Source organism: Scylla paramamosain, chromosome 22 (assembly GCF_035594125.1).
Source record: "Scylla paramamosain isolate STU-SP2022 chromosome 22, ASM3559412v1, whole genome shotgun sequence".
Taxonomy (NCBI): domain Eukaryota; kingdom Metazoa; phylum Arthropoda; class Malacostraca; order Decapoda; family Portunidae; genus Scylla; species Scylla paramamosain.
This window is the reverse complement of record NC_087172.1, coordinates 9,475,916-9,486,801: the sequence shown is the minus strand read 5'-3', so window position 1 is coordinate 9,486,801 and position 10,886 is coordinate 9,475,916. Positions and strand designations below refer to the sequence as shown.

The window sequence follows — 10,886 nt, the reverse complement described above, 5'->3', positions numbered from 1 at the left end:
GAGGGGATACAAAATGCTGCGGTGAATTTCATCCATTGTTTGCATTCCAGGGTTAAAGAAGTTAATAAATGCTAAATTAGCCATCACATTTAACGAAACATGTATATGAGGAAATCTGATTTTCTCGTATACAAGTTTCGTTAAATGTGATGGCTAATTTAGCATCCATTAACTTTTTTAAGCTATATTCTTCATATCTTATGATTGTCCTTTTCTCTTTTGTAATTTGGTTTATGATTTCGTCGAATTTGGTCATAAATCAAACTATAAAAGAGAAAAGGACAATCATAAGATATAGAAAAAATATCTTATAGAAGTTAATGAATGCTAAATTAACCATCACATTTAACGAAACACACACACACACACACACACACACACACACACACACACACACACACACACACACACACCTACAAATTGATAACAAGATTATAGGTATGAAAGATGTGCGGGTTATAAAAATTCCTTCTTGTTCACTTTATTTATTTATTTATTTATTTATTTGTATTTCACGACCAATTGAGGAAGTGTGTGCCACTCGCCAATGTTTCTGAAATTCTTGTCGCATTGGTTCGCCGGCATGTGCTGGCAGTGGATCATGGTGTTAAGTCACCTGTCTCTATGATATTATACACATCATCTTAATAATCTAAATGCAATATGTCATTTTTTTGAATAATACTAATAAAAGAAAAAAAAAAGGCAAGAGTGAACATAATCGTTACTCGTATTTACTCAAAATTCTAAGGTTATTATACAGGAAAACAGGTAAGCGCTATACGATCGACTTCTTTGACACATCGTGAAGAATGAGGGAGGGAAGACAGCCGTGATTTTTTCACACTATTTGCAAAGTCCTGGGTAGAAGCTGGAAGGTCCGGCAGTGCAAGCAGAGGCTGGTTTTCCCTCCTGATACACCGGCTGTTCCTTCAGGTTGCCCTCGGCCGCGTAGTTGCACACAAAGAGGGCCTGGTTGTCAAACCGTACGGCGCCGCATCCTATCTTATTAGTGTCAGCCCACACCAACTGAGAGGAATCGAGGAAAAGAGAAGGAACCTGAAGTGTTCGTCGCCCTCTGATATATGTATCTATCTATCATGTTTGCTCTTTGGGACAAATTATCTTTAATAATATTGTACAGTGTTTTTATTATTATTATTATTATTATTATTATTATTATTATTATTATTATTATTATTATTATTATTATTATCATTATTTAGGTGAGGATTTATTTTTTGTTAATATTGAAAAAAGTGCTCTGCGGTTTATTTAACAGGGGATAAAATAGATCCATACCAATGAATGTTATTTTGCATGAGTACGAGAAAGCGTATTTCTTAGATCTCATCCTATAATACATCGTGCCTGGTCGAAAAAAAAAAAAAAATAGATAAGAATAAGGATTCAAGAAATAACTTATCTTCCACGTAGGCGAGTGTCTAAATGTTTCATCAAGGCGCTGATGATCATTTGCAGCATGGAGAGAGAGAGAGAGAGAGAGAGAGAGAGAGAGAGAGAGAGAGAGAGAGAGAGAGAGAGAGAGAGAGAGAGAGAGAGAAAGAGAGAGAGAAAGAGAGAAGGGGAGAGGGAAAGGGAGAAGAAGAGGGAGAGGAAAGGGAGAGGGAAGAGGAGGGGGTGAGGAGGGGGAGAAAGAGAAGGAAAACAAACCATTTTAGGGCATGACTTAATGGTAAGATAGTTGTGTGTGGAGGGAGTGGCCTTCAAGTAGAGGCGGGTGGACGAGGCCTTACCTGCGTGTAGTGACCGATGGCGTCTTTTCCGTTGTGCAAGGATGTGAACTGTTGCACCCAAGATTTGGGATGGAACACCACCTCGTTATACCATTCATGGACAACGAGAGGCCAATCTATTGCGTCTGATATCTGCAAGGAAAGTAAAACGTAGAAATGAAAATTATCTGTACTTCAGCTTGTACATATTTCAAAATTTGCCATTGTTTCGTACTGGTCATTTACACATATCACTCCAAGCCTGTAGAAGGTGACCTCCCCGTTGATCATCTTGATCTCGTTGCTCTACATTTTCGCTTCGCCTTCGTTTCTTCATTTGTGCCACACCAATCAGACGCTCCACACAGGCGTAATACTCACTTTTTTGCCTGTGACGTCTTTAATGAGAAGGTTTTGGCCAATGGCAGAGTGCGCGCAGGTTTGTCTCGATTTGTAATCATCGTGGGAGAAGGAACACTGGTTTGCCCAGGCCTGCATGGAACATGACCGGATGAGGAACATAAAGCGGCTAATTATGGGGTTCATAGGGATGTAGTGTTGTGTAGGAGGTATGGATGAGTCATGAGGAGAGGGTGAGGGAGTGTAACAATAAGGATGTAATACAAGAATGACATAGTAGTGTGTGCAGTATTGTTTACACATGATGGTGAAGCAAGTAAGACCCATTAATGGGTATAGAGAGAGAGGAAGTAGTGTTTTGTTTGCGATAAGGATTAGGAAATAAATTGATGAGTCATCCTTAGTTTCTTGATTTCAGATAAGAATTTTGTGTGTATGATATCTACCATAAGGTTATTGATTTCAGATTAGGAATCTGTGTGTGTGTGTGTGTGTGTGTGTGTGTGTGTGTGTGTGTGTGTGTGTGTGTGTGTGTGTGTGTGTGTGTGTGTGTGTGTGTGAGTGTGTGTGTGTGTGTGTGTGTGTGTGTGTGTGTGTGTACCCTCTAACCTGGGCCAGTTCTGCTAATTCATTGTCCCACGTCAGTTCCTTCATGTTGGCAGCGGAAGGCTGGGGACCTGGGCTGCCGCGCTCCTCGAACCCCATTGCTATCTGTAGGAGATAACGACGGAAGAACTCATCACACACTGAATATATTTTCAAACTTTAAATACCTGAGATTCTGAGCTTTCTTGAACGCTGAAACCTTGACGATTAATCTTAGTATCAAATGGGCCAATTTTGGTAAACTACTTGCACTGAGACACAGGAGGAGGCAGTAGACACCTGCCGAAACGATGATTACTCCCAGTGAGGTCTAAAGCACTGTTCAGGGGGTGCTGTGAACTTATCATTAAACCCAGCTGTGACCTCACTGAACGTTTCCCTTTGTGTCTCACAACACAAGGGGGCAGTCACAGCCTGCCCTCTAAAGACAACTCTCTTCCTCCACACAAAACTACAAGCACTTAATAACACACACACACCCTTCACTCAAAAATTTCAAAATCATCATGGCGACTCCTACACCACCCTCGGAGTCCCCATCTGGGGAGGGGACCATAAATGTCCCCAGGTCGGACTGTCTTTCTGTCGACGACCCTAAGAGTCTTGACACCCCCTTCAACTTTTTCTTCATTAACTTCTGCAACATTCGCGGTCTAAGATCTAATTTTCAATCTGTAGAACACCACCTCTCCTTTTCTAAACCTCATCTTCTTTTCCTCACTGAAACTCAGGTGTCTGAGGCAACTGACAGTAGCTCCTTTTTTTGTTCCCTCCTACTTTCTCTATCCTCATTTTCGATCCAAAGCTGGATTCTGCGTTTATGTGCGCAATGACTTAACCTGCTCTCGTGCCCACGCTCTTGAATCTTCCGAGTTTTCCACCATCTGGCTATAACTACAGAGTTACTCTCAAACTAAATTTATCTGTGCTGTATACCTTTCACCTAACTCCTCTGACTGTAAGAAATTCTTTGACTACTTAACTTCCAAAGTGGAGCACATTCTGACCCTCTTCCCTTTTGCAGAGAACTCCATTTTTGGAGACTTCAGTGTTTACCACCAGCTTTAGCTTTCCTCTCTCCCTTCACTGACCATCCTGGTGAACTAGCCTTCAACTTTGCTATCCTCCACGACCTAGAGCAATTGGTGCAACACCCTACTCGTATTCCTGACCGTCTTGGAGATATGCCCAACATTCTTAACCTTTTCCTGACCTCTGATCCTTCTGCTTGTGCTGTCACCCTTTCTTCTCCGTTGGGCTCCTCCGATCACAATCTCATATCTGTATCTTGGCCTATCGCTCCAATCCCTCCTCAGGAACCCCCTAAGCGAAGGTGCCTCTGGCGCTTTGCGTCTGCTAGTTGAGGGAACCTGAGGAGGTATTTTGCTGATTTTCCTTGGAATGACTACTGCTTCCGTGTCAGAGACCCGTCTTTGTGTGCTGAGTGCATAACAGAGGTAATAGTGTCTGGCATGGAGGCGTACATTCCTCACTCTTTTTCTCGATCTAAACTTTCTAAACCTTAGTTTAACACTGCTTGCTCTCGTGCTATACATGATAGAGAGGTGGCCCACAAAAGGTACTTAAGCCTTCCATCACCAGAATCTCATGCACTTTATATTTCTGCCCGGAACCATGCCAAATCTGTTCTCCAACAAGCCAAAAACTCCTTCATTAACAGAAACTGTCAAAACCTTTTTAAGGTCTAACTCCCCTCGTGACTTCTGGCATTTAGCAAAAAATATCTCCAATAACTTTGCTTCTTCTTCTTTCCCTACTTTATTTCAACCAGATGGCACCACTGCTATCACATCTATTTCTAAAGCTGAACTCTTTGCTCAAACCTTTGCTAAAAACTCTACCTTGGACGATTCTGGGCTTGTTCCTCTCTCTCCTCCACTCTTTAACTACTTAATGCTACCTATTAAAATTCTTCGCAATGATGTTTTCCATGCCCTTGCTGGCCTAAACCCTCGGAAGGCTTATGGACCTGATGGGGTCCCTCCTATTGTTCTCCGAAACTGTGCCTCCGTGCTTGCACCTTGCCTAGTCAAAATCTTTCAGCTCTATCTGTCAACATCTATCTTTCTTTCAGCTCTATCTGTCAACATCTACCTTGCTGGAAGTTTGCCTACATTCAGCCTGTTCCTAAAAAGGGTGACCGTTCTAATCCCTCAAACTACCGTCCTATTGCTTTAATTTCCTGCCTATCTAAAGTTTTTGAATCTATCCTCAACAGGAAGATTCTTAAACATCTATCACTTCACAACCTTCTATCTGATCGCCAGTATGGGTTCCATCAAGGCCGCTCTACTGGTGATCTTCTGGCTTTCTTTACTGAGTCTTAGTCATCCTCTTTTAGAGATTTTGGTGAAATTTTTGCTGTTGCCTTGGACATATCAAAATCTTTTGATAGAATCTGGCACAAAGCTTTGATTTCTAAACTACCCTCCTACGGGTTCTATCCTTCTCTCTGTAACTTCCTCTCAAGTTTCTTTTCTAACCGTTCTATTGCTGCTGTGGTAGACGGTCACTGTTCTTCTCCTAAATCTATTAACAGTGGTGTTTCTCAGGGTTCTGTCCTGTCACCCACTCTCTTCTTATTATTCATTAACGATCTTCTAAACCAAATTTCTTGTCCTATCCACCCCTACGCTGATGATACCACCCTGCACTTTTTCAGGTCTTTTCATAGACGTCCAACCCTTTAGGAGGTAAACATTTCACGCAGGGAAGCCACAGAACACTTGACTTCTGATCTTTCTAAAATTTCTGATTGGGGCAGAGCAAACTTGGTATTGTTCAATGTCTCAAAAACTCAATTCCTCCATCTATCAACTCGACACAACCTTCCAGACAATTATCCCCTCTTCTTCAATGACACTCAACTGTCCCCCTCTTCTACACTGAACATCCTCGATCTGTCCTTTACTTATAATCTGAACTGGAAACTTCACATCTCATCTCTAGCTAAAACAGCTTCTATGAAGGTAGGTGTTCTGAGACGTCTCCGCTAGTTTTTCTCACCCCCCCCCCAGCTACTACCTCTGTACAAGGGCCTTATCCGTCCATGTATGGAGTATGCTTCACATGTCTGGGGGGTTCCACTCATACTGCTCTTCTAGACAGGGTGGAATCAAAAGCTTGTCGTCTCATCAACTCCTCTCCTCTAACTGACTGTCTTCAGCATCTCTCTCACCCCCGCAATGTTGCATCTCTAGCTGTCTTCTACCGTTATTTTCATGCTAACTGCTCTTCTGATCTTGCTAACTGCATGCCTTCCCTCCTCCCGCGGCCTCGCTGCACAAGACTTTCTTCTTTCTCTCACCTCTATTCTGTCCACCTCTCTAACACAAGAGTTAACCAGTATTCTCAGTCATTCATCCCTTTCTCTGGTAAACTCTGGAACTCCCTGCCTGCTTCTGTATTTCCATCTTCCTATGACTTGAATTCCTTCAAGAGGAAGTTTTCAAGACACTTATTCATCAATTTTTGACTACTGCTTTGACCCTTTTATGGGACTGGCATTTCAGTGGGCATTTTTTTTAATTGGATTTTTGTTGCCCTTGGCCAGTGTCCTTCCTACATAAAAAAAGAAAAAAAAAACATTCATATTGTACAACACAGAAGCAAGAAGAGCCGGCGGCGTCATACATGGCAAATTTTTTTTAACACGTTGGCCATTTTTTGTTGGCTGTTGGGCAAAACAAGGAATGAGCAGCAGCATTTGGGATGTCGGAAGAAATGAAAACTTTTGTGTTTGTTTGTTTGTGTTTGTGTTTGTTTTGGCCGAAACACTAGAGCGGGAGGTAACTGCACTTCAGCGCTCTTTTCGTTAGTCGGGAGGGAAGAAGGGGTAGTGAGAAGGCGAGGGGCAAATTAGTTAAATCTAGAAAGGCAGCTAGCTCAGGGAAGGTGAGAAATAGCTTAGGTGTTTAATACACAAACTGTAGAAGTATTCTAAATAAAATAGACTTGCTTAGAGGAATAGCGTGTGTAGAGAAATTTGATATCATTGCTTTAACTGAAACTTGGTTAGATGTGTCAGGAAAAGTATTTAATCCAGAGGTTAAGATAGATGGTTATACAATGTTCTATAAAGATAGGGAAAACAGGAGAGGAGGAGGCGTCGCGTTATACGTTAGGGACACATTACAGTGTTGTATTAACAATAGAATTAAAACAGATAACAAAGCAGAGTCGATATGGGTAGATATTAAGGAATGATCACAGTCAGTAGTACTAGGGGTAGTTTACAGATCACCGACCAGTACAAAGGAAATTAACACCTCACTGTGGCAGGAATTAAATAGAGCTGGCAGGTACAGTCAGGTATGTGTGGTAGGAGATTCTAATTTTAGGAATATCGCCTGGAGTCTGATGGTGGGTAACAAGGAAGCAGAGGAATTTCTTAAGGTAATTCAGGATAATTTTTTAAAACAGGTAGTCGTAGGGGGAACAATATTCTAGATTTAATTCTTACTAACAGGGAGGAAGCAGTCACGCAGGTGGAGGTTGGAGGACAGCTAGGTAACAGTGACCATAGGGAAATTACGTACAATTTAGAATGGGAAGAAACTTTTAGAAGCAAAAACACTAGTAAAATACCTGACTTTAGGAGAACAGATTTTGAGGAATTAAAAAGGTACCTCCAAGGAATGGACTAGCAAGGGATGCAGGGTGAGGTCAGGTCAGGGACAGAGTTCAGAGAGATAAGGCAGGATGAGAGAGGTGAGGTCAGGCGTGGGGGTGTAGGACAAGAGGAGGAAAGATGTGTTCAGAAGGGGCGGAGGAAAGAGTAAGGGGGAGATAAGTGTGAGTATGTTGGAATGTCAGGTCATGTTGAAATGAGAGAGGTGAGGTCGAGGCGAGTAGGTGAGGGAGTGGAGAGGATGGTAGGGGCCGAAATGAGGGGATTAGGTGAGGTAAATGTAGATGAATTGTATAAATACTTCGTAGATAAAGTTCATACAGGTCAGTTAGCAAATATCCCGTATAGGACAATAAGATCACAAAAAAAAAAAAAAAATGACCCTAAATGGATGACTGCTAAGTTAAAACATTATATAGGGCGTAAGAGAAGTATATATAAGAGATTAAGGGCAGGTGAAGAGGTTTTAAGGTCACAATATAATGAATTAGTTAGAACAGTCAGGAAGTTAACGAGGAAAGCTAAGGACAATTATGAATTAAAGGTAGCCAGCCAGGCGAAGACGGACCCCAAGGGATTTTATCAGGTATACAGGACGAAGAATAAGGATACTATAGGTCCATTAAAGGCAGCAGATGGGGAGCTGGTTAGTTCTGGGGAGGAAATTAGTAAACTTCTGAATGAGTGTTTTTTAACTGTCTTCACCCAGGATGCAGGATATGCCAGATAGTGAACAGGTGTTTAGAGCAGATGAGAATGAGAACCTGACAGATATTTCCATAACTAGGGAGATAGTGGAACAGGAGATAGATAGGCTAAAAAGTTCAAAACACCAGGACCAGATGAAATATATCCCAGAGTACTTAAGGAATGCAAAGAGATTATTAGTGAGCCGTAAGTTTCTGTCTTTAGGAAATCATTGGAGTCGGGTGAGGTACCAGTAATGTGGAGGCAAGCTAATGTAGTACCCATCTTTAAGAAAGGAGATAAAACTTTAGCGTCTAACTATAGACCTGTCAGCTTAACTTCAGTTGTAGGTAAAATATTACAGACAATAATAGCGAGGAACATTAGGGAACTTTTAGACAAACATAACTTGATAAATCAGTCACAGCATGGCTTCACGAAGGGGAAGTCTTGCCTGACAAATTTGTTAAGTTTTTACAGGAAAGTGTACGAGGCAGTAGATAATGGTAATAGTTATGATATCTTATATCTAGACTTTAGTAAAGCATTTGACAAGGTATCCCCATCAAAGGCTCCTAAGAAAGGTTAGGGCACACGGGATAGATGGGAAGGTGTTAGGCTGGATAGGGTCATGGCTTAGTGACAGGCGACAAAGAGTTGTAATAAACGGCTCGAAATCTGAGTGGGGTCATGTAATTAGTGGGGTGCCTCAGGGATCAGTATTAGGGCCATTGTTATTTCTAATATATATCAATGACTTGGATAGTGGAATTAGTAGTGATGTTAGTAAGTTTGTGGATGACACAAAGATAGGTAAATTAATTAGATCAGAATCGGATGCCATCGCCTTGCAAGCAGATTTAGATAGAATGAATGAATGGACGGATAGATAGCAAATGCAATTTAATATCAATAAATGCAAAGTACTTAGCGTAGGTAGAGGAAACACACACAATAGGTACACATTAAACAACCAAACTCTGGTAGGTACAGGGTACGAGAAATATTTAGGAGTTATAGTTAGCTCTGAACTCCGTCTAGTGAAACAATGCATAGAAACCAGAAACAGGGCAAATAGGGTACTAGGATTAATTTTTAGGAGTGTTAAAAGTAGAAGTAATATTAAATAAGTAAATTAAATGTTCTTCTTTTTTTTTTTTTTTTTTAAGTTACTTTTATAATTAGTCCTAATATATAAATATATATATATATATATATATATATATATATATATATATATATATATATATATATATATATATATATATATATATATATATATATATATATATATATATATATATATATATATATATATATATATATATATATATATATATATATATACATATATATATATATATATATATATATATATATATATATATATATATATATATATATATATATATATATATATATATATATATATATATATATATATATATATATATATATATATATATATATATATATATATATATATATATATTTTTTTTTTTTTGTCTGCCCATAAAGCAGTTGCTTGCTAAAGGCTGTTTGTTTGTTATAAAATTATATTAAGTTCTTAACTCAACTGTAAAATGACAAACATAATAAAGTGTTTAAAGTGTTTAAAGTGTTTAAAGTTATACTTGGCACTGGTCAGACCTCATCTAGACTACGCTGCGCAGTTCTGGTTCCCACATTACAGGAAAGATATAGGTCTATTAGAATCAGTATAGAGGAGAATGACTAAAAGGATACAGGGGATGAGGAGTATTCCTTACGAGGCGAGATTGAAGTTGTTAAATTTACATTCTTTAGAAAGATGTAGGTTAAGAGGGGACCTGATAGAAGTCTTTAAGTGGTATAAGGGTTATAACAAAGGGGATGTAGGCAAAATTCTTAGGATCAGCAACCAGGATAGAACAAGAAATAACGAGTTCAAGCTTGAAAAATTTAGGTTTAGGAAGGAGATAGGAAAAAATTGGTTCTCAAATAGAGAGGTAGATGAGTGGAATGGACTCAGTAATCATGTTGTTAGTGCTACGACACTAGAGAGCTTTAAGAGAAGATTAGACAGGTTTATGGATGGGGATAATAGATGGAAATAGGTAGGTATATTTCATACAGGGATTGCCACGTGTAAGCCTGGACGCTTCTTGCAGCTTCCCTTATTTCTTATGTTCTTATGAAAATGAGCGTATGATTTGATTTTTCAAAAAAATGTGAAGAAGGACGAAGGAAAAGTGGTATGTTATGTTTGTATGATAGTGCGACGTCATGATATAGCGTTATTTCATAACGTATGGTGATAAAAAAAAAAAAAAAAAAACATTGCATGATAAATCACTTCCCATAGGTCATATTATTTTATCTAAAGATAACTAATACGGCCTCAGGTTTGTTTTGAATATTGTACTTAACGCTGTGACGTAAAATATTCCTATTTTTGCAAGATATGCTGAGATATCTCAGGGATATCTGAAGTGTCCTTTGGAGTTTTGCATTATAATTCCCATTTTTTTTTTCTTCCCATTATCTTGCTAAAGTTATCAGGATCCCCTTGCCTTAAGTCACTAGTGAGACTGACATGAAACGGTGAATTTGATTAACTTGTCCTTCTTGATATATGTCTTCCCTTCTCCGTCTCAAGATTCGTGTATATTGAATAATCTGCCATAGTTAGTAAGGCCGCAATTACGATATCTTAAGTGACGTTTATATAAACTCATGCCACCTTCAGGTGCTCCCTGACGCACTCTCAGTTTAGTAAGTTGAGCTGCAGCGTATTAGTAATCATGAGTCACTGGACGATCACTGAAAAATAGCCAGTTTCTTTCAAGTGAAACTTGAGCTCACAC

The 10,886-nt window shown here is 39.4% G+C and overlaps 1 protein-coding gene across 1 annotated transcript in view; it reads right to left on the bottom strand.

The window, feature by feature from the left end:
- Positions 1-510: 510 nt before the first annotated feature.
- LOC135111854 (venom allergen 3-like) overlaps positions 511-10,886 on the bottom strand; it is a 14,600-nt gene continuing 4,224 nt past the window's right edge. Inside the window, exons 3-6 of the mRNA XM_064025568.1 lie at positions 2,706-2,807; positions 2,118-2,228; positions 1,758-1,889; positions 511-1,029 (exon numbers count right to left, since the gene is read on the bottom strand). Coding sequence (XP_063881638.1) covers positions 847-1,029; positions 1,758-1,889; positions 2,118-2,228; positions 2,706-2,807 — 528 coding nt within the window. The 3' untranslated portion in view covers positions 511-846. The remainder of the gene's footprint in view (positions 1,030-1,757; positions 1,890-2,117; positions 2,229-2,705; positions 2,808-10,886) is intronic.